Below are 23,664 nucleotides of genomic sequence, written 5' to 3' on the forward strand. Positions count from 1 at the left end.
AGGTGAGGTCTCACAAGAGCAGAGTAGAGGGGCAGGATCACCTCCTTCGACCTGCTGGTCACGCTCCTTTTGATGCAGCCCAGGATACGGTTGGCTTTCTGGGCTGCGAGCACACACTGCAGCCGGCTCATGTTCATTTTCTCATCAGCCAGCACCCCCAAGTCCTCTGCAGGGCTGCTCTGAATCTCTTCTCTGCCCAACCTGTAGCTGTGCCTGGGATTGCTCCGACCCAGGTGTAGAACCTTGCACTTGGCATGGTTAAATTTCATAAGGTTGGCATCAGCCCACCTCACAAGCGTGTCGAGGTTGCTCTGGATGGCATCCCTTCTCTCCAGTGTATCAACTGAACCACACAGCTTGGTGGCATTGGCAAACTTGCTGAGGGCGCACTCAATCCCACTGTCCATGTCAGCGATGAAGATATTGAACAAGACCGGTCCCAACACCGATCCCTGAGGGACACCACTTGTTACTGGTCTCCAGCCACAAATTGAGCCACTGATCACAACTGTTAGTGTGCACGGCCATCCAGCCAGTTCTTTATCCACTGAGTGGTCCATCCATCAAATTGATGTCTCTCCAATTTAGAGACAAGGATGTTGTGTGGGACAGTGTCGAACACTTTGCACAACTCCAAGTAGATGACATCAGCTTCTCTACCCTTGTCCATCAGTTCCGTAGCCCCCTCATAGGAGGCCACCAAATTGGTCAGGCAGGATTTCCCCTTAGTGAAGCCATGCTGGCTGTCACCAAGCACCTTGTTGTTATTCATGTGCCTTAGCATGCCTTCCAGGAGAATGTGCTCCAAGATTTTACCAGGCACAGAGGTGAGACTGACTGCTCTGTAATTCCCCGGGTCTTCCATTTTCCCCTTCTTGAAAATGGGGGTTATATTTCCCTTTTTCCAGTCGTCGGGAACTTCACCTGACTGCCATGATTTTTCAAATACGATGGCCAGTGGCTTAGCAACTTCATTCACCAGCTCCCTCAGGACCTGCGGATGGATTTCATCGGGTCCCACGGACTTGTGCGCGTTCAGGTTTTTAAGATGGTCTCGAACCAGATCCTCTCCTACAGTGGGCCCAAGGTCTTCATTCTCACAGTCCCTGCATCTACTTTCCAAGACTTGGGTGGTGTGGTCAGAGCCTTTGCCAGTGAAGACCGAGGCGAAGAAGTCATTCAGAACCTCAGCCTTCTCCAAATCCTGTGTAGCCAGTTCTCCCGAAAGCTTCCTCAGGGGGCCTACATTGTCCCTAGTCTGTTTTTTATTTGCTACGTACCTGTAGAATCCCTTCGTGTTATCCTTGATCCTATATCTGGAGACATTTAAGAGGTTTCCTTTTTAGGTACAGCTGTGCACTTTCAGGAAGAAAATGGTTTGCTGTTGTATGCACACAAATTGCAGAATTCAAATTGCAGAATTCAAAAGTATTTATTCGGGGATTTCTAGCCAGAAAGGGTTTTTTTTTGGTCACTTCAAAGGTTTAATTGTGTGTTGGAAAACAGGTAGCCTGAATATATGTATAGATTAATACAGCCAGTGAAGACAGATCACTTGTACTGACCCTGGCAGTGATACTTTAAAAACTGGCTAATGAGTTTAGCTGGTGCATTTTATCTGTGTGATATGGGTTGGTTTTGGAGCATGGTCAGCAGCTGAGAAGGATTACTGTTGGACTGACCTGGGCAGCTATCAGAATTGAACAGAAACAGGATGTGATAGAATCAGACACTAAAATGATTGTTTGTGCACATGAAACACCATATTTCTTGGTAGAAGGGTCCAGGACCTAGAAACTACTGGGATGTGGCCCAGGACCAGCGAGGTTCATGTTATCAGCAAGAAGATGTATTTAAAATGCTAATTCTGTGATCTGCTAGCTGCTGCTTATTTTCATCAAGTGTCATTTCACCAGCAAAGCATCACTGTTGCCTCTGAGTAGAACACAGTAAACAACTTGAATGGCTCTTCAGGACAGGAAGTGAAACAAAAAATATCTTTCAATTAAAATAATGCAAGACCATTGTGGAAACTGAATCTAATGAAGCCAGTGGAAACTTGGTCAGGTTTCAGGCCCAGATAAGTCTGGCTAAGTCCCATTTCTGAGTTGATTTATGCTATTGTTATGTGAATCTAATTGCATATGGAAAATTTGGCCTTCTTCCGATTGCTTAAGTACTTTCTTTCAAAGCAGTCTGCCCACGTAAGTGACTCGAGTTTGCAGTGCTGCATGGAGCTGTGCTGAGATGCCTTTGAAGACTTGATGAAAATCTGCATGTCTGTGAAGGTTTACAGAAACCGCATTGCATGAGTGTGCATGTGTGCTTGTTGCCACAGGAAAGTCTGAACAACTACTTGCTGCATTATGTCCTTGTTCTGCCAGGAAGGTTAGTCCACTGTTACCTTACAAGCCCACAAATGAAGCACAAATAGTAACAAAGGAAACTTTCTGCCTAATGCAATACATTTCTCATAAGGTAGAGAGGAAGTGCATTGTGAAGATCTGCCTTGTTTAGAAATGGATAAATGCCAAAATATTCAGTAAGATCCTTTTTCATCTGTTTTTCCATCTACTGATAGTGAATTGTCATTTGGAACAAGACTGGTCAGTTTTTGAGGTAAAACTGACTGAACTAAAACATATTTCTTGCAGTGTTTGCATTTATATATAGGTAGTAAATGGTTTCATTTCTTATTTGGTAAATAGTCAAATACTAGTTTGTTCTTTTGATGTTGCTCTTTATTTGCCCTTAAAAGATACATTAATAAATTACAAGCGCCTGAAAATGGCAGAAGTAGCAAGACATTAGCCCACGAGTACAATACAACACAATCTAACAAAGTGTGAAAGAATGTCCCTGGCAAAAGCTGAAAGTGTGGTAAATAAAACTTTTGGAATTTGCTAGTGACCGGAGAACAGCATATCTGGGAGAGCCTCGCTCTGTAATGTCATTTGTCCTGTTGTTTTTCAGGAGATATCTCAGGCTTGTGAGCAGTGTCTTCTCTTTGCATCTGTTACGTCTTGCTCACCAAAGCAAGTTCCTATCTTGCAAAGCACCGCAAAATGTCACACAGTGCAGGACATGCTCCTCATTTTCAGTGCCTGTGAATTTAATGATTGTACCCAGAGGAATGCTGCAGGTTTGCCGAACTGAGAAGGCACAAAACCAACTGAATTGTGGTTTTCAAAAGTAACTGGGCAATTCCCACTGGATTCCACATGGAATCTGTGAAAATGACACTCAGAAAATGAGAGCAGTGGCTTCAAGCTGTCAGAAGTTCTGTTTCCAATGTGGTAGCCTCAGTTTGCAAGATGAGAACTGTTGGCTGTATAGTTTTATCTCTATGTTCAGTTATCACCTGGCGTAACTAAAGTAAGATAGATACGCGTTGTCTGTCTAGCTTTCTCCCTACCCCTCCCAAAAGTAATAGAGTTACTTAGGTTGATTCCTGCCTGCTCAGAAGTCATGAGGAGATTATCACATTTAGGAAAACTATTTAATTAAACTTAGATAGCCCAAAACCTTAAACACCTCGGGATTAATATGAAAGTAGTTATATAGTAACTGTATAGTCCGATGAGTAGCAGCAGCGGCCATGCAGTCAGAATACATGCAGAGAAATTAGTCAACAGCTGTTACTATTCACACCTCAAAGGAGATACGAGAGAGACTTTCTTTTCTTTTCCTTTTTTTTTCTTTTCTTCATTTCCTTCACAAAGAAATCAGGGTCTGATTCCCTATGCAGGTACAGGGTCAGAACCTCAGCCCTGTAGAGCAGTGTGGCATCAAAGGGTCATGACAGGTTATGTCAATGAAACATCTGTTGTTGTGCCTGTACATTCATTTTACCAAAGGATCATTAATAAGTAGAATATACAGAGTTGCTGATTTTACGTGACAAAACCATGTTATAGACATTAGCAAGTTAATTGTTTCATTAAGAGGTCTGGGAATAGCTGGTTTAAAAATTAATTTACTGTAATGTTTCCAGCTGGGATTTCCAAAAGAACATAGGGATTTTAATCTGCAAATCACACTGAGATTCAGGGACAGACTTTGATTTCTGAATTCCTGAGGGTCCTTCAGAAATCCTAATCTCAGGAGTTCATAGAGGAAAAAGTAGTCAGCAATGGAAGAGGCCAATAAGGAATATATGTTGACAGGAAAGCCATACTACTAAGTTTATCAGGAAGGTGTGAGTGTAGTCAAGAGCTTTAGTTTCTTTGGGCAGCTGCCAGTCCAAGCAGATTTTGCCTTTCATCTTTTAGCATATGGACTTGTGCTTCTAAGAATGTCTTCCTGCCAAGTGTGCAAGCACAGGAGCCATAAGGAGTTTCCACTGGAACCAGAACCTGAGGGGGATGAGCACAAACAGAGAAGTCATTTCTGAGACAGGGATGTGCCAACACCATCACAGCAGAAACTACAGCTGTTCACCAATTCATAAAATCATGTCCAGGCCCTTTTCTTCTCTTACGAACATCAATGGTAGATGTTGTTATCTCAAGTGGAAGTGGATCTATAATGTCCACCTGAAAGACGGCAAGGGTAGGATAGTGTGGCAGCAAAATCACAAGACTTAGGGAGGGAGACTAGAGCATAAACACTATAGACCACTGATGCAAAATGGAATAGCCCGGTTTCTCTCTGTCACACGAGGATAACATAACAGACTTTCAGCTGGGCTTGGCTGTCAGCTAGAGCAGCTGTGGAAGGAGGAGCAAATGTATCTCATCCCCTACATCTCTGACCCTCTGCATGATTGCAGGCTGGTACCTTGTCCAATGTTGGACCAATCTGCTTTGGCTCCTAATGGCTACAAAAATGTCCTTTCACTGCTCCTGTAGAGTGCTGGTCGTCAGTCACTTGGTTAGCCTATGGTCTAGCTAATCTGCTTGTAACCCCATTGCACCAAGGATGCTCCCTGGCAGCTCAGTGCTGCCAGTGGAGCAGGAAGAGCCATATTGGACTGTCTTTTCACAGTGTCTGGCTATGTGAAATGATGCCATGATGCATTCTGCTTGGTTAAAACTGCACAGGTTGACATTATAACCAAAAGTCAAAGCACTGGTGAAAACAGGAATGATTTTTCAGATGGTAGTCTCTGTTACAGATCCCTTTGATAGCCAAAGCATTCCACTGTATTCCTTTAGCTTTTCTCAACAACACAGAAAGGCAATTATTTTTCCTGTGTAATCAGTGTAAATCTCTTTCAGAAGTAAGGTGCAGCTTTCACTGGGCTGGGAGAGAAAATTTGCTCCTTTTAACCCTGTTCTATGCAGAACTGCTGCTGTGCCTTAAGGCTGAGTATTTCTAGAGTCCAGGCAAGTTGTGCTTGAAGCATTTACTTACTTCTTTGTCATTGGTCAAGCCTAGATTCTTCATGTCTACAACATTATAAAAAGTGTTGTTCAAGACAACTTCTATGACTTGTACCTGAAACCAAGACAGTAGATGAGACAATGAGTTAGGCCACCTTTTTAGCCAACAGTCTGCCAGTCTTTTCACTCACTGTAAAGAAAAGCAATGCAAACACTCCCTCCCCACCCCATGTATAGTTTATGGAATGTGTAGACAATGCTGTCTTTTACTTATGTCCTACCAAGCACTGAGTGATATGTTCTCCCCCATTGCGTGCACAGCTAGGGAGCAGGATAAGAACTTCTCAGTGTGTTCACAGTTTTTTCAGACCATCTAGCTGTACCAGCAAACAATTTCCAGTCTTATCTAGAACTGCCAGAGGAAATACTAGGCTCATTTTGGTCTTCTCAGTGGTCTGGTTAACATTCATTAAAGTAAAACATCAGCAAGAGGAATGAAGATACCTGTGGTACTTTGCAAAGGACGTGCATCTGGATGCAGTTGACAGTTTTCTGGTAAGAGGGTGAATATTCCCCACAGTCAGGTGGCCCAGCAAACGCTTCAAGGATACATTCACGGATTTTGTTCCTAGAGATAACACAGGTTCTTACAAAACCTTGTATTGGCTGACTGTTTAGATCCATAATGCTTTACTGTGGGTTTGCTGTTATCCTTGTTGTTGGGGGTTTTAACATTTATTTTCTCTGCCTGTTCTGATGAATATATAGCACATGGAGTTTTATGGAAGAACAGTTTGTCTGTCCTGTCACCTCCAAATCCCCCCCATTCCTCTCCCCTAGCTCTATAGTTCACAAATAGGTGTTTTGCTGAAAGTATTTAAAAAATTGTTTGTTCTCCTGAAGGGCTCTGTATTGAACACTGAACTGTCCTTTTAAATACTGTGAGTGCACCATCAAAGAGAGGAGTACCCACAAAGGGTGTCTCTCACCCCCTGTACAAGTGATAACACTTCCACTGAGATCTGCAGCATTGGCTGGTGCACAGCAACTGGAGTTCTGGCCCTTACACCTGCTGTATTGTATAGAGGGACTTCGGGATCATAGGTTAGGTAATAAATATTATTTGATATGATGCATACCATATGCAGTCAAAGTCAAAATCCTTGCATTCACCATATGACCATTTGCAGAAGAGCTCTCCACATAAAATCCTGTCGTTTCTTTCAGGAAGTGTAGTGTATTCATTCTTACAGAAGCCTTCAAATCCAGACTGTGTTGTCTTCATAAGTTTCAGGTCTTTAATTCCAGCAAAAACAACCAGAGGACCTGTGATCCAAAAACATGAAACAGTATGAGCTCCTTTTCAGGCAGTGAGAAAGAAACCTCTGTGTGCTTACTTATAGTGACAGCTTTAGAGCCATGACACTGTCTCTTCAGAACTCACTCGTGTGCTCCTCTTGCAAGCCTAACTACTTTTAAAAATTACTTCCTGCACACAGATGTTAGCAGAGAGGTAAGAAACAAGACAGAAACTACTGCAGCTGGAGCTCAATCTAGAAAACAGAGAACCCCTGAGCTGTAGTCAAGGAGAGCTGAGGACATCCCCTGTCTCACCTCCTTGACATGCTTTGGGTTGGCTCTTACTGCTGTCAGTTCAGGGACTACTAGTTGCTCTAAAGGGAAACTAAATAGGCTACTAGTGCTGCAGTATACAGAAAAGATGTGGTGAGCCTTTCTAACAACACAGACAAGCATAGAAAACTCCCAGTACGAACACTTGGAGCCTCTGTCAGAAATTCTGTTGTGAGTTTTGCGTCCGTAAGAACGAGAGGGCAAGGAGCCAATGCAAATCCTGCTGTTCAGCTAATTAGCAGGAGCTGGCACTTATACAGATGCCACCCACAGGTTCAACCTGACCGTGTTTTTTCTTGCAGCCACTATTTATAAAATGTGCTGTTGTGGATCACTGCTGCATGGGTGGAGTATCATCTTCTGAAGACCAAGCAGTTAAAAAGCTGTGCTCTGAACTTTTTCTTCTGACAACCCTTTTGGCTGGCAGCTAAACAATTTCAAGTGGTCAGTTGTTTAGTGCACACCAAACTGATGATAGCTGAAAATTTCACTGACCAGAGCTGCCAAAAAAATGCAGATTCAGAAAAGAGAGACCTTAAGGCATGCAGGCTTGTTCAGAGCCTGTACAGAGAGTCAGTGTCAGAAGCCCAGGCTGCTGTTTCTGTGCTGCTCTTGGTGCTCACACTATCTAGTTAAAAATTAATCCTTGAATACGTGTGGTGCATAGTAATCCTGCCTTGGACTGAGAAGACTGAGAGACTTGGTCTTTAAATTGTGTCTTTGCAGGAATTTATACTGGAAATAATTCCACTGTGATTGGTATCTCTAAATGACATGATTGTTCAGAGGTTTGGGGTTTTTTTAAACTACTCTGTCACTGGACGTTGTCAAAACTGCTTTTTGTGTAGTTTTTCTCTTGTTTTTTAACGAGTCCAAAGAGGTATATCTATAATTTTGGCTACATCCCCCTGCTATTTACTAAAGCTTTAATAAAATCTAAAGAAGAGACTGTCCTTGGACAGGATATTCTGGGGTTTGTCCAGATCTTGATGAATTTGTTGCGTGGGTATAAGATTGTAATGCAAAGGTATTAATGTATTGTAGATTCTATCAGTGAACCTGGAGACATGTTTATCTCCTGTTCAAATCTGTGGCTTTGTTAGAAAAAGCTAGTTGTGATGAATGATTTACTGAAAGGCTGTCTGGCTGTGTAGCAATCACCCTGAAACTTGCACTGAAGAATATAATGCATAGACAAAGCTTTCAAGGTGAACAGCTCGTGCTGTGCTTTCAGCATTTTTTTGTGCTGTGTCTTCAGTTGCCAAATGTTGACTCTGTTAAGTTACTTATGATGTTTTCAGTTTCCAAAAAACTCTGAGCCTTTTATCAGCAGATATAATGGCAAAAAAAAGATAAGCCTATCATTCTATTAAGTCTCACTGGGTTTCTTTTAATGAGAAAAGTGTTAAAAGAGGATTAACTGAGAAATAAATTTCTTTGCCTGGCTGATAGGTGCATAGGAGGATGCTAAAGATAGAGAAGGTTCTCTTATGAGAAAAATAAAGCAGATTTGAAATCTTCTCTTTGGTTATTGTTCACCTAGGCAGGGATTCCTAGAGAAACAGCTAGAGGGCTACATGAATGGAAGGCTAAGAAGGAAACGTGGTTTCTTCAGTAAGCCTTACAGGCTTGTTTTGTTTGGGTAAAACCTGAAATTGAAGAATTTCATGCTGGATTTCCAAGATGATCAAAAATTCAATTCAATCTGTACATTAAGAGCAGCAGCTTTTCAGGAAAGCATAAACTCTTCTTTATTCTTTAAATTCAGGTTTCCTTCTTACCATTTCCCAGAAACCAATGTTTATACTATTAAGGCTGCCAAAAATACAGCAGTAGTTAACATAGCTAGCGTTAGGCTAAGAGACACTGGAGATGCGTACAGGCTCTCTCTTCTCTTTCAGTAGGAACACAGGGATAGTGCTCAAATGTGCCCCTCAGGACTTGTGTCCTGTCTGTCAGAAACTGGTCTCACCACTGGTCCTAACCTTGACACATCTGGAAAACAGCGAGAGAGGGTAGGATGGGAAATAGTCTAAGTTACACTAGGGCTGTAATAGATAGATACTGAACTAATGTCTAAATCCTCTAAACCCACTGTGTGAGAATGATGTAGCGGTCTCAGCTCATTTGCTAGTAGTCTGAAAGGTGGGTTAAAGGAAACTAACACAGTGAGACTGAATTTACTTTCTTGTTGAGTCATAGCAAAAAGAGAGGATTTTTACACTCCCTTTGGAATGCCAATTTATGGACAGACAGTTGAGCTTGAAAGCCTGTGTCTTTTAAGTATCATAAAACAATTAGTGAAGCCAAATGGTGCTTTGTTTATGCGTGGCATACAAAAATAGCAAGTGCACTCTGAAGTATTTTCATGTGAAAAACTGTTTGCACGTAGACCTGAGTCCTCACCATGTTCCAGCCAGCCTGGTTTGCAGCACTGAAACTGCAGCTTGCTTAGAAATAAGAACAAGGCATGTTGACAGGGTTTTGAAAATAAGTGCAAACTAGGCAATTGACCTACAGCGGTGGGGTTTCAAGATGCATTCTCTGTAGGATGATAGCAAGACTGCAAAATACAGTACAATGTAAAAAGTAAGCAGACTGTTATCAGAATGCTATTAAACCCTGTGACAGCATATACATACCACTTCTGCTGGACATGCTGTTGAGCATTATATGTTTAGGATATATACACAAATATGAGCTACATTAGCTTTTCAGCCATGTCTCAGAGATCAAGGACTGCCAAATTAGACTGTAAAGGTATTCTTTGTTTTAGATGTCTGGAGCAGTTTACTGTGCTGTAAGCCCTGTAACACCTTTAGCTATCTCTAAAACATTTTCATATCTCATTGGCAGAAATATTTACAGTAGGAAAAGCTGCAAATTCTTTTCTCACCATTTCGGCACTGCTCAGCTTCACAAAAGCGGATCCCATTAGGAACGTGTATGAATGAGTGGATGTGGGGAACACCATTCTGCAATAGAAGAATTTACATTGTAATTTATATTTAAGTAAAAGTGCAGTAAATGCTATCTTAACTTGAAAACAAGAATGAAGAGGGTGATGAATGGCTTCAGAATAACAAATGGAATGTATTGGTATTTTACATACCTCATGTAGACGTTGCCATGGTACTTCTTGAACGTAGGTTTTGACGTACGCCACTTGGCAAAATGTTGTCATGAAGTGTTGGCAGATATCTATAGCAAATTGTTCTAAAGTTGGTATCTAAGACAAAAAACAGAATTATTAGAAAGAAGCAATTACCTTGTGTATGAGAGTAGATTGTTCTGATTGTTGCAAATATTTGGGAAGGATGAGTGTTGGTAAAAATACAGATTCCTCTCATGTTTGGTGTTGCACACTGTGCCTAGTTGTTTGATCAGCTGGCAGCATACACTGCAAATAACAACTAAATCTCCCATTCTGTGGTATAGCGAGCTGCAGTCCTTGGAATAACTGCTAGAGCAGCCTTCTGCTTTGAGGATACAATGCTGAAATAATCATAGCAATACTCTGATTAAGCTTTGCAGGCTAAAGGTGAGATTTCATTACTAAGACAGACAATTTACGCTACAGATTGTCATGATAGATGCAATTGAGGGAGGTAAGTACACAGTTAACAGAATTAAGAAGAGTCTCACATACATTGAGACCTTCTGTTTAAAATGCTATATAGGAATAATGCAGTATTATGTGCTACTAAATTTAAAAAGATGGGTCCTCTACGACAAATCTACAAAAACTACTGCTAGTTCTGTGAGAAAATAAAAGGCTTTGGAAAACTAAGGAGGAGTCCACAGGATAAAGACTGGAGGAGGAAAAATTTTCTCCCAGATCACTGAAGGTCACTAGCGCTGATCTGACCTGTTAGTGGCAGGGAGATTATTTCGTTGTATTTCGGAAGTAAAAGGTTATTATAACAAACACTTCCAAATGAAGTCACGCGAAACAGCAAGGTTAGTTAAAAAAAAAATAATAATACCCCGTTTTTCTTGGCCAACGCAAGGACAGTATTCTTTATGGTGTCTGTAGGTATCACAGCAGAGTTGTTTCCATCCAGGTATTCATGACAAGACGTCAGCCGGAGATGTGTGCACACTTCCACTTCTTTAACAAAGTGCTTCTTCCCTTCTCTATGAAGGCGAAGGAACTTGATTGTGTTCTTGCCATATTCACAGTTGAGGACTTCTACATCCTTGATCTACAAAGAAAATATATCACAGTTGTAATGGACTTTGATGGAAGCCTGAGTTATACTCAGTCAATGAAATAAACAATGTTTATGGCCTTTATTTCTGTGGTTACCTGAGATAATGGAAACACCTTCATTATAAATTGCAAAGTCCTGATGGGAATCAAAAACACTTTTGAAAGCTATTATTATGTTAGTAACAGCTGTGATAGATTTAAAATTTTATGGGGGACAGATCATATGCCATGAGTAACAGTAAACTAGTCTGTCTTGTTCATTATCTTGGCGTTAGTCCTGACCGTAGACCTTCACTGACTCTCCCCTCCATCTCTTTCTGAGCCCCACATGTCCCAGTGCACTCAATCACCGCAGGTGCAGCAGTGCAGAGGGCAGGCAGCATTCACAGCAGTGACCCCACAGGCAATCTGCCAGGCCAAGGCTGCACCTCTACGTACATTCCTTATGTTCCCTGGCACCAAGAACAAACTGTCACCACCTCTGGCTCCTAGCTCTTCCAGCCACTGTCAGGCTCTGCATGTGCCATGTGCTCAGCCCTCTCTATTTTCATGCAGGGGCTAGCAAAGTTTGGTCAGTGTCCTGCACGGCAGAGCCCCCCATTAGCAGACAGAGCCCAGCAGGCGCTCCATGTCCCTAGGGCTGCCCTGCATCATGCACCTTGGATGCACTGAGGCCGAATGGAAGCAGTGAGTACCAAAGCAACTCTTCTGTGAGGGGTGGAGAGGTGAGCAGGCATAAGCCCCAGACAGACAATGGAAGCAGCTGTCACGTGCTTGGAATGTTGTGTGTTTTATTACCCCATCTGCGCATGCTGCAGTTTCCAAGAGCAAGAGGAAAATACAGGCCGAGCTCATACATTTCCTCACAGCACAGTTCTGATCCACAAAAGGGATCAGAAGCAAGTCTGAGCTGTGAAATCCAGGTCTTGATCAACATCTTCAAAATCCTGGCTTTCTGAGATCGCTGGTTATGTTTGTGCTAAGCCCTATTCAGTTTTATCCTGCTGCTGTCAAAGACCCCCCATTTACACATCTGTTACAGTGTTGGAGAGGCTATGCTAGAAAGGAGATAAAACACTGCAGAGGTTGAGGATTTCTGATATGCTAAAATATCCAGAACTTACTGCACTAGATTTTCCCTAAGGCTGAAATATCCCATACTTGGTATCAACATCTTTTAATGTAAATCATCACCTTTTAATGTAAGCATAACAAGGAGGGAGAAAGAATACTTTACACAACAAAATATAAATTGAAGCTTTTTATGTGTGAGTTGCTAAAAGCTTATCAGATGTAAAATTGCTCAATTCAAGCATGTTTGTTCCTAAGAGACAGGCTAATGCACTTAGAAGATAATTTAAAAACCCATATTAACTAATTGAAAGTAAATTGCTGTGGCTCAGAGCATTTCTCTGCCTGCCAGTCCCTGTGGGCTCAGTCCCCACGGGCAGATGGAGGCCCCCAGAGCTGAGCACAGCTCAGCGCTTCACCAGAAACCATCTTTGCGGAAGGGTCCAAAGCTGCGCTGGCTACAAGGGCTGGTGCAGTCGCAGTGAGATGGTTTTGTTTTGCTTGTCTGAACACAGAGTTCTTTTCAGATTGTTGTAAAAGATTCATACTTCAGCCTTGCAGCACTGAAAGGAAAACAAAAAGGGTTTCCCTCTCTGCGGCTTATCCTTTCATTTTTTATTTTTTTTAAACAGAATACCGTAAATACTCTAAATAGTCAGAATAGCACCTCCTAAAATACGGTGGGAAGTGTCCTCAAAAACGTAACTTGACAGCCCTTATTCTGCCATGTTGTTGCCCATGAGCAGTTTCCAGTGTCTCACGGGAGCCCCAGCCGCACTGCCAGGACCTGAAAGCCTGACGTCCAGGCTGGCTCTGCTGTCCCGGGGTGTACTGGTTTCATTGCACAGCATCAGCTGACAGTTAACGCAACGCAACTTCTCCTTTTAGAGCCTACCCAGTGCTCGCCCTGTGCCGCCGAGAAACCAAAATGCCCGTGAGATCTGCATGGTGCCCCCGTGCTTTGCTACTGCTTCTCTGCTCCGTGCCCCTGTGGGCAGCTGAGATCTCCTGCAGGAATGAAAATGGGGAGGCAGTTGATTGGTAAGTAAATACCATGCGGGGCAGAAACACTGGGTGAGTAAACAGCACTTGAGATTAAACCACTTGGAGTAGGTGGATCACTGGGAAGTAATGCGTAGCGATCAGTGGTTTAATCCTGTTTGCCTGTGAGTGGTAGCTGAACTTTTCATTTGGAAAGCCTAGGATAAGTTATTGAAATGTGATTTTGTTTCACTGAACCAGCCACCATACTGGTTTATGACTAACTGCAGAGTAATCACTGCTTTACACAGTGTTCCTGTCTCATCAGCAAAGGGAGTGTAACCTCTGATCAGGTGCCAAAGCTGCGCTCGCTGACGGCAGCCCCACACGTGTATGTTGCCCTTAGCCGTGTTGCTCCTACATGAAGAGCAGTGTGAAAGGACTTGTCCCCTTGCTGCCATCGCTGAGCCACCCCAGGAGGGATGTGAGGTGGGGACAGCAGTGTGGGAAAGCACCTTCTGCACCCTGTGATGGAAGCAGAGGTCGTTACCTGCGTCCAGAGCCACTGGCACGTTGGAACTGATACCACCCCACTGCCAGCAGCAAGCCTGAGTTTGGGTTTTAAATGATTAATTGGATTAATATGCTTTGAAGATGAAAGACACAAAGTATAATTACATGATATCCAGCACAGGTTTAGAAAGTGAAATAAGGGCTTTTAAAAAAAGCACAGAAGCTTCCCAAAGATAAATATCAACCAATGTCAAAATAAAAGTACCTCTCATGGAACAACGGTTAGTTTTAATATAAATGATAAAAAAGTAGGTGCTATTCTCACGCACCCCTCCCCTTGAACACACAGCCAACTGCGGGGAAGGCAGGAGCTCCTCCTGGCACAGCCAGGCTACTCAGGCAGGAGCATAAAGCAGACTGTGCTCTGGATTGGCATAGCATTAAACGTATGAGGGTTTGGTCCATCCTTCTGACTTGTCACCCTTACCAAGGCCCTTCTGGGTAATATGAGTTTTCAGGAATCCAACTGTTATTTAGTGCAGCTATTCAACAGCTTTAATGTATGAGAACTTTCATTTCTCCACATATGCAATTATTCCTTGCAGAATGCCTCTGTTTGCGCTAAAGGTAAAAAAAATCCGAGCCTGGACCAAAACCACAAACCAACCAACCCTATTTACCATTCATTCCTTAAACGCTTTTTTTTGTACCCAAATTCTCTGAGAAATTCTTTGAAAACTGTGTCTAGGAGTAACTCACTGTGCCTCTGTGTAAAACACCAGCAATATGGGACCCATTCCAGGTGGGAACTGGGGGATCTGCCCAGGCAAAACCATTTTCCCTTCTGACAAATTTAACAAGAAGGATGGGAGATTTCCTTTCCAATGTGCCATGAACAAATGAAAGAGAAACTTGCCTGTCTGCAGTGGTCATCCTAGTTTATTGACAAGAAATAGTCACCTTTTGCCTGACTCTGGATTTGGTTGCTATGAAGCTGATAGGAGAAGCAGAACTGAAACTGCTAAGAAATGCTTCCTCTTAACCAAAAGACGTCAATGCTCTTTCGAACAAACATGGCACTGCAGGTTTTATATCCAGTTAGTAAGAGCTTTATGTGAGTTCCTACTCTCCGGTGGTTTCATCCTGCAGCATTCCATAATTACTCGTTATTAATATTCATGCACCCTTCTGTTTGCCACTGAACCAGAGGAATCACTTGCCCTATCAGACCTGATCCTGTCTGTGCTCTCCAGCCATGCCTGTAGTTCCTACCCACACACAGTGCTGGTGCTGGCAAAAGTCTCCCCTGTGTTTTCATTCCCCTCAGGAGCTCATCCCACCACCACCTTCACCACACCTCACGCAGGAGCTACCAGAGCAAACAGGCATAAGATCAGCTCTCTAAGGAGCGCACGGAGTTGTTCCTTTATTCATCCAAACTCACTGTGTTCTGTGGTGTCCTGGTTTTACCAGGAGCCGTTTTGCTCCTTCTTAGTAACTGGTGCAAGCTCTGTGTTTTGACTTCCAGCCTGGGAACAGTGCTGGTAACTCCGATGTTTTCAGCTGCTGCTCAAATGTTTGGTCTGGCCAAGGACTTTCTGAGCCTCGTGCTCTGCCAGGGAGGAGGGGAAGCTGGGAGGAAGCAGAGACAGGACACCTGACCCAAGCTAGCCAAAGAGGTATTCCATACCACAGCACGTCATGCCCAGGATGTAACGGAGAGTTACCCGGAAGGGCTGGGACTGCAGGGTTGGAGGAGGTATTGGTCGGTGCTCGGCTGGGGGGAGTGGGGCGAGTTATCAGTCAGCCGGTGCTGAGGTGTTGTATTCTTTCCTCTTGTTATTTCCTTTAGCACTATTATCATTGGTGGCAGCAGCAGTGATTTGTGTGATACCTTAGTTACTAAACTGTTCTTATCTCAACCCATGGGAGTTGCATTCTTTTCGATTCTCCTCTCCGTCCCTCCAGGAGCAGGGGGAGGGCAGGAAGTGGGGGAGTGAGTGAACGAGGTTTGTGGTTGGGTTTAAACCACGACATGTGGGAAGCTTTCCATGCACATAGAAGCCAAAACTCTGCTTTCTGAGAAATGCTGAGTCAAGGATGGAAGCCACAGATGCATGTTATTTGGGCTTTTGGGGGGAAAGGGGATGGAGAGTAGTAAAGATGTGATTAGAAGTAAAGATGTGATTATATGGAGCAAGTTAGTGTTCAGTCACAAGCAATGTGACAATGCTAATTATGTATAAGCGGATTTGCCTTCTTTTGGTCCTCATGAAAATAACTTTCACTCTGCTCCTACCAGTGCCTAAGCTCTTGAGAAACTTTTGTGCACAAATAGCAGTGAAGACTTTTATACAACTTTAATTGCTAATACACTAATACTGGCTTTCTGGAAAGGTCCAAAACATGTATCCACTGGGAACTGGCAAGTAATTTACTGATAGCTCAACTACTAGCATTTCCATAAGCATACCTGCTAACATGGGTTTGCCAGATGCGAGGCTGTAAACACCTGAAAGCATAAATCTTCCAATACATTTCAAAGCAGTTTGGAAAGGCTTCAGATACTAATTCCTGGATCAGCTCATACTATTGTAGCTATTGTTGTTCCTCTCCTTTCTGAATCTTCATTTCAAACACAGGAATTGTTGTCCCCAGCCTTACTATCCAGATGATTTTATTCTCTTCTCTGTGATCTGTTATCAGCAACAATTTCTCCTGAGATATTTTAGGAACATCGCTCAGTCACTGGCAATGCAGGTGGACTACCAGGATCACCGGTGGAGTGTTTCTCTCCTGCCTATACATGCATGTTTCCCACAAATCGAATGTTCCTCTAGCAAAATGCTTTCCTGCCACTTCTTACCTGCTTTCAGAGCTGCCTTTCTGGACCAGCTCGAGACTGTAACTACATTGGGCAAGGCTTACTCCTCCTGCTATACTTGAAAGGTTAAGCACAGTCAGGCTGCATTTTTGGTAAATAATATAGGACTAAAAATAATGCTACTCAGTTCTTACAATGACGTAAATAACAAATTACTCAAGTATGGCGCCCAAAGAAAGGGTCTCAATTATTTATATTGCAATTAATCCCATGGATTTATACACTGAGAAAACCTGTTTACTTCATCAGGGACATTAACAAGAGCTGAGCCATTTGCTGACAATATTGAGTACTCAATTGAATACTCTATACTCAATCTTTGAAAAAAGAGTTGTCTTTCTGGCTAATGGTTTGCAAATAGTCTGCAACAGTTCAGGATAGTGAGAGTCTCTTATGAAAGGCAGGATTGGAATAACATGGCTTTATAATTATTTTGTGGATTTAATAAGTATAAATAGAACATTAGGCATTTTTATAATTCTAACGCACAATTTTATTTCACTTAAAGTTATATTTATGTAATATTAAAATAAATTTTAAGAGGTGTCCAGGTTGACCATGGGAATGTCAGGCTGAGTCTGGGACCTGACATTCTCCTTCAGAACCAGGAGCAATAGGGATTTGGTGGCTAAATGGGACTCCAAACCAGGGCTACCTCAAATTCTTTCAGGGTACCAACAGCAGTTCTGGCCACAGCAGCAGCAGTTTGGTGCTGAATCAGCCTCCTTTGCTCGCTAAGAAGCAGAACATATTTGTCCGCAGCAGTTGCTGTGCTGTTGAACTGCTGCTGGTTCCTGCACTGGGTCACCACCTCGAGCTGAGACATCCACGCTGCATGCTGGTGGCACTGGTACCCCTCCAGCACAGGCACCCGCAGAATCACCCTTCTCTTAAATCCTCAGGAGGGGAGGAGGTGTTGATTTACACAAACAGGGTGGTTGTAAAGTAACAATTGCTTTTCACTGTTGCAGGTTTGCTCTTTACAAGTTGCCGAAACATGGCAAAGGAGAGACGTCCATGCTGGGGCTGGAATACATGTACATGGATGCCCTGGCTCCGCAGTGGCAGCTCGGTAAATACCTCATCAACATGACACAAGGCGCTCTGGGGCAAACACTGGAGCAGCTGTATGAGACTTACGAATCCCAGGCAAGTAACATTTAATTACCATTTTGTTGGGATGCTCACTTGATATTACATTCAAATGAAATTAAACCAGCCAAAATAAGCACGCAGAGGTATGGTCAGACCTGAAAGACTAGATTTAATACAACAGGTCAAGGAAAGCGCCTTGGCAGCTGGGAGATTATTTGCAGTTTTGGCTGCAATTAGAAATTGTTCTCAGACTTCTAATTTTTGGTCAAAGTGTTGCCCATCAAAAGAATTAACATCGGTGCATAGTCCCATTGGCTGCTTCTCTACAATCCACACTGAGCAACATCTGAGCTGTGAGCTGCCTGTGAACTCAGACCAGAGCCAGTGGTGACTGTTACACTTGTCCTAAGCCCTCCCATGTATGTGTTTCATGCTCTGTCACAAGTCTGGGTTTTGCTTTTCCTCCTGAAACCACTGTGATGCTTCAGCAGTGATAGGCTGCTTCTTAGGCCTTTGCTTTCTTTTACACTCACAGTCAGACACCTCATTTATATTTGTGTGAAGCAATTGTAAAATATAACAAGATCTGCCTCTAGTTATTTTTTTGCCACCTACATAGTACTCTTTGGAGCTGGGTGTGCCTTTGCTTTTCTGCTGTGGGTTAGTGGTAGCGTATCATGAATTTATATGTAGAAGAGATTCCCAGAAGTCAGCCAAATATTGGCAAACCAGTCAACTGTCCTATTCCAGGCCTTGCTATAATTGTAATAAACTGTTCACAAACTCAAAGTACATCAGGAGGGGGAGCATGTCCCAACTCCTTTGAAGTTCTCTATTCAGGGGGAATAAGGTGTGGCTGTATGCCAGTATTTTGCAAAAAGCATTAGTTGTTTGTCCTTCGTAAGAGCACTCGTCAGTCTGTCTTTCCTCGGCAAACATTTTCACCAAATCTGGTTGCTAAATCAGAGAGGCACAAAAAAAAGGGGGGGGAATTTCTTTGTGAGTGCCAAATAATCCCATTTAAATTGTCTTAGTGAGCCTAACTGATCTCTTGAGGAAGATCTACTGCAGTGACTGAGAGAACTTCCAGCTTACACTAACTGGGACCCTAATGCTGAGTCTTCAGGTTTATTTTACTCTAATTTCTGCAGAGACTGTGTCAGCCGAACTGGGGGAAAGGTCAGGCTCACGATGTTCACACAGAGAAGTCCTGAATTCATTCTCCTGTTCCCAGCAGATGTTCACTTAAAAGCCTTCCTTTTACTCAATGTCATGTTTCAGAAATGTGTGTTTTCCTGCAGAAGAACGGCATTGCATACGCGATATACAACGATGAGGTCCCTCAATCAGACTCTGATAGGTGGAAAAGAGGACATACCAAAGGTACAGGGAGAGTCCCAAGCTATTATTTTCTCCTTTCTAAAGCTGCGAATAACATCTACTTGTCTGTTTGTCTATCTGCGTATCTAAAATTTCTGCCTATAGCAAAACTGGAGAATGATTTGCATGATGTGTGGTTTGTTACATAGTTATATGTGCTGCGGCTTCTGTTTTGGTTTTGCTATGCCTGTGCTGTGTTGAAAAAATGAGGGTTTACAGACCCTTTGTTTTCAAGAGCTGAAACTCGTATAGCTCCTCTCAGTGAGTACAAACCGCACCGTCCTGATTCTAATGGCAACAGCAGTACAAGGTGTGAAGGGAAAGGCACCCTAAATATAGCCCCCTTGTTGTGGTTTAAGCCAAACCCAGGACACCCCTCCACACTTTCTCTCTCTGGGTCAAAAAACTGCTGCCAAGATCATGGAAGCACTAAAGTATGCAGTGTAAGTAAAGCAAGTCTTTAAATAAGCATAAACTTTAGTGGAGGTCTAATTGTTCCCTTGAGGAAGCAGACGGGGTTTGCCCAGCCTGGCTCTGGGATGAACGCATTTTGCAGGGCTGTGTGTTCAGGTTGCAACAGTGGGGACACCTCAGAAGCTGTGCTCCTTCCCAGAGCATCCTGCTGTCGGGGAGGCATAGCCCATCTCTCTGCTACTGCCCTGTGGAAGAGGATTTGGTCTGGAAAGGAAGACAGAGTGTTGATGGAGTCTGTTTCCCTTTATGCAGTGAATATATGAAGGGAAGGAAAATGAGCAGTGGCGAAAGGGTCAGAGCCACTAAATCAACAGACTTTTTGAAGGCAAAATTTTAAGCAGAGAAAGAGAAGGGTTTTGAAAAGATTTCTTTTTCAAAAGGAACATGGTGATAGTTTGAGTTTGGCTACATAAGAGAGAATTAATGTAATTTTAATACAATGTTAGTGTCTCCTTTAATCCACTAATTCAGAGCCAGTTTACTGTAGATATAAACACACTGAGGTATGGTGTCTGCAGCAGCAAATCCAAATAGGACACAGCTCTATTGTCTCAGGGCTTTTTCCTCCTTAACTCATTTGCAATAACCTTTTTTTTTTGGCAGGATTTCTGCTCTTGGACAAATCACAAGGATTCTGGGTGGTTCACAGTGTGCCCCTGTTCCCTCCCATCCCCGAGGATGGTTATGGGTATCCAGCTACTGGGGAGATCTACGGACAGACGGCCATCTGTATAACCTTCAAATATGACCAGTTCACTGAAATAGGTCTGAAAAGCTTCCTCCTGAGAAAGCCTTTGTCCCACCACACCTCTCTGACTGCTTTCCTTGAGGCTCTGCCTCAAAAATAGCTTGTTCTTGTCCTTCATGGTCAGATTGGGAAACCAAAGTGGGGCCTTAGAAACAGTGTTCTTGGCTTCAGTCATGTTTATCTAATGATTTCCTCTGTGAATGTGGGAAATTCACTCTTTCACTCTGACTCCATCTCCCCATGGGAGCTATTGGGGTAATCATAGTCACAAATGCTTATTGAGGGTAAACTCAGTCCACGCACACAAAATACTCTGGAAATATAAAGTAGGATGATTAATCACTTTTAACAGTAACAGCTCAGTCAGCTGCAACTGCCTGCAGTTCTAAAAATGTAATGCAACCACTGCTTGAGCTGGAGGCTTGACTTGTCAGGAGTTATGAATGTGGAACAAGTATCATCCAAGATTTCTCCAGGTACTTTTTGCCACATAAAATAACAATTGTAGAAATAAATAATTGAAACTAAAATATATATATATAAAAAAAACCAACAAACACAACCCCCAAAATCCATACCTGTAAAATTCAGAACAATCTGATAGTGGTCTCTGATACTGAAATCCTTAAAAGGGACTATCAAAAGGTGTTACAAAAGGTCATACTGGCATGCTCCTTAATGCTTTTCACACTGTTTCTCACTCTTTTCTCAGTTACAAACCTCAAATGGTATTACTGAAACATGTACACTGTGCAAATTGCCAGGCTGGCCACACCTCAGAGCTATCAAAACCAGGTTCCTGTTTGTGGAAGTGCATCTATGCATGTGTTTATGGAAAGACAAGAAAATAACATGCAAACACTGGTGCTTTTCCTGCTCCATGCTCCCAGCTTCTGGCAATCTGTGGTTCAGGGATTTCTTGAGCCAGAAGGACTGGAAAGTTTTTACTGGTCTTCCATGAACTCATCTAATGAGTCCGTTTGTTCCCTTGCTCTTTATGACATCCATGACAAGGATGTTCTACAGTCGAACTGAGCGCTGTACAGAAAAGTACATTTCTTCTGCGATTCGATCCAGATGCTGAAAGCCAAGCTCTGTTCTCCTTAAAACCACACTAGAGAACTTGGCAGCTCTTCTGTTTGCATGTGGCTTGGCAACAAACTGACTGCAAACTACCCCTGTAAATACGGACAGGCTTGGATTTACTCACGCTGTCTGAGCTTTTGTGATTGCTCAAAGATGAGCCTGGGCAGAGGTGGCAGTGGACAGAGATCCACAGTTAACCTTTCTGCTCAGAATAATGAGGTGTAAGTGGAAAAACCTGAGCGTACTCCCCCAGACAGTCTACGTGCTGCAGGGGCAGTCAGAATAGAAAGCAATCAGTGTGACTTTGGTGGTTAAACTAAGATATTTTGATACTTGAACTCTTTCCAGAGACAGGCTGTGAAGATTAAGAACGATTGAGGTTTCCTTTCCGAGACAGAACTTTACTCTCTTGATTGCTTTGCTTTAACCCATTTAGTTCTGCAAGTGTTTATTTATTTGGGTTTTTCTTAGACCAACAGATGCTGAGTTATAATCCAGGAATCTACAGCTGCTCCATCCCCAACATCTTTCAAGCTGATCTCCCAAATCTGCAGAAACTCTGTGCAGGGTCCAGGCTGCCCTCTGTCCCCTTGCGCCACCTCTCCAAGCTCCAGTCAGCTCAGGGGGAAACCTTTCTCCACTTTGCAAAGTCACATTTGTTCATAGATGGTAAGAGAACCTGTTGCTCTACCTATCATGCATTCTTAATTGAAAAATAAGCAATTAATACATTCTTTGTCAATTAGTATTGTCTTTGAGGGGAAAAAACCCTTCAGCTTCAGAAATAAATGTAACAAAGGACAAGGAATTGTGTCCCATCATGATATTCTCTCAGGCCCACAAAGCAAAAAGCTCCCTGGTCCTTCAAATGCCTTAAGGTATTCAACAATGAGTTTTCAGAAACCGTATTTCCTCTTGTTCAACAGTACCAACAGAGGGGTTTGATCACCTGCTTTTTGTTATGAAGAAGGCTTGATTATCTTTTTTTCCTTCCTTTTGCTGCTGATTGTTTGTAACAGCTTTTCCAGGATAAGGAGAAAAAGTAGAAATGAATTTCTGAAACTAAAGTCAAGATAAGGGGAGGGGGCAAAATCCCCTCTAGCTCACTTCATGCAAACCAGGCCAATTTAGGTGATACTTTTCAGTCCCCTCTTAAACAAAGGAACAGGAAAGGCTAATTTCCCTGTGTTATTCCACAGATATCTACGTGGCCTGGATGGCTCAGGAACTGAAGACTGATTTGTTGGCTGAATTCTGGCAGCATTCTGGCCAAAAACTTCCCTCGAATTGCTCTCTCGACTATCATGTCTACAACATAAACCTGATAGGGATGCCATTGAATTTCACCTTTTATTCCGTTAACGATCATTCTAAATGGGCTGTTTCAAGGGAATACAAAGATCAGTGGACCTGCATTGGAGACTTAAACCGGGCTGCTGAGCAAGCTTGGAGAAGTGGTGGGTTTATCTGTATGCAGAACGAGCACATCTACAAAGCCTTCAGGCATCTGATAATCCACTACGACAGTTGCACTGGTGCTTCCACAGTGATATAACAAACCATTCCTCCCAAACAGCACAGCCCCTCATTGCACAGAAGGTGTAGGAAATGTCTCCCTTAAACTATATTCTTCCCCTGAAAAGTGGCCCTGTGAGTTGCCAGATGTGTTGGACCTTCACCTTGTTAGCTGTAAAAGCAGTCAGTTTGCAGGTAAATGATGGCTCTTTTTCTCAGTGCTGCACCAGCAGCACACTGTGCTGTCCCCAGCTCCTCCTGCCACCAGCACTGGGCTGGGACACTGCCACACAGGCATGCACCAAAGCACATCGCTATGAGCAACCATGCACAGGTGTCCCCAGGGGAACTTGTGGGTGATGGTGGATATGGGATGGGAGGAACAACAGGAAGCTGTCTCACTTGCTAGGTTGTCAGGGCTTGGCATTCAACAAGAGAAAAGTACCCCAAAATGCTTCAGAATCTCCCCATATTCCAGGTGCTGCTGAGATCAGGCACAGCATTTCTGCTCAGTTTGAGCTGACTCTCTTGAAGGTTGACAGACTTGGATACAGACAGGGAGACGAGTCTGTGGATAGGAAGGCTTCATTTTTACATTATTAATTTTTAGGGGAGAAATGAGCTTTAAATCATTTGTAACCAATAGCTTGGGAGCATTTATAGTGCTTTTATTCATGTACAGCAATCTTATAAACAAATAAAGATGTCTAAAATATGAATAAGCAAAATAAATTAAGAGTGAAAATGG

General features: G+C 42.9%; 2 protein-coding genes across 3 annotated transcripts; one reads left to right on the forward strand and one right to left on the reverse strand.

The window, feature by feature from the left end:
* Positions 1 to 2,844: 2,844 nt before the first annotated feature.
* LOC136011622 (uricase-like) lies at positions 2,845 to 17,444 on the reverse strand. The gene is made up of 8 exons (XM_065673717.1): positions 17,430 to 17,444; positions 10,943 to 11,161; positions 10,069 to 10,185; positions 9,853 to 9,931; positions 6,464 to 6,650; positions 5,829 to 5,952; positions 5,356 to 5,439; positions 2,845 to 4,355 (listed from the first exon to the last, which is right to left on the reverse strand). Exons 1-8 carry the CDS (start codon positions 17,442 to 17,444, stop codon positions 4,218 to 4,220), a joined length of 963 nt encoding a protein of 320 aa, XP_065529789.1. The 3' UTR covers positions 2,845 to 4,217.
* DNASE2B (deoxyribonuclease 2 beta) lies at positions 12,979 to 23,664 on the forward strand. Of its 2 annotated transcripts, XM_065673715.1 has the most exons (6): positions 12,979 to 13,281; positions 17,590 to 17,767; positions 19,015 to 19,096; positions 20,171 to 20,332; positions 21,873 to 22,070; positions 22,601 to 23,664. In XM_065673715.1, exons 1-6 carry the CDS (start codon positions 13,169 to 13,171, stop codon positions 22,954 to 22,956), a joined length of 1,089 nt encoding a protein of 362 aa, XP_065529787.1. In that variant the 5' UTR covers positions 12,979 to 13,168; the 3' UTR covers positions 22,957 to 23,664. The 2 variants fall into 2 exon arrangements, with proteins under 2 accessions (XP_065529787.1, XP_065529788.1); XM_065673716.1 differs by lacking the exon at positions 12,979 to 13,281 and having other exon boundaries at positions 17,687 to 17,767; positions 18,995 to 19,096.

The sequence above is a fragment of the Lathamus discolor genome, chromosome 3 (assembly GCF_037157495.1).
Source record: "Lathamus discolor isolate bLatDis1 chromosome 3, bLatDis1.hap1, whole genome shotgun sequence".
NCBI classification, from domain to species: Eukaryota; Metazoa; Chordata; class Aves; order Psittaciformes; family Psittacidae; genus Lathamus; species Lathamus discolor.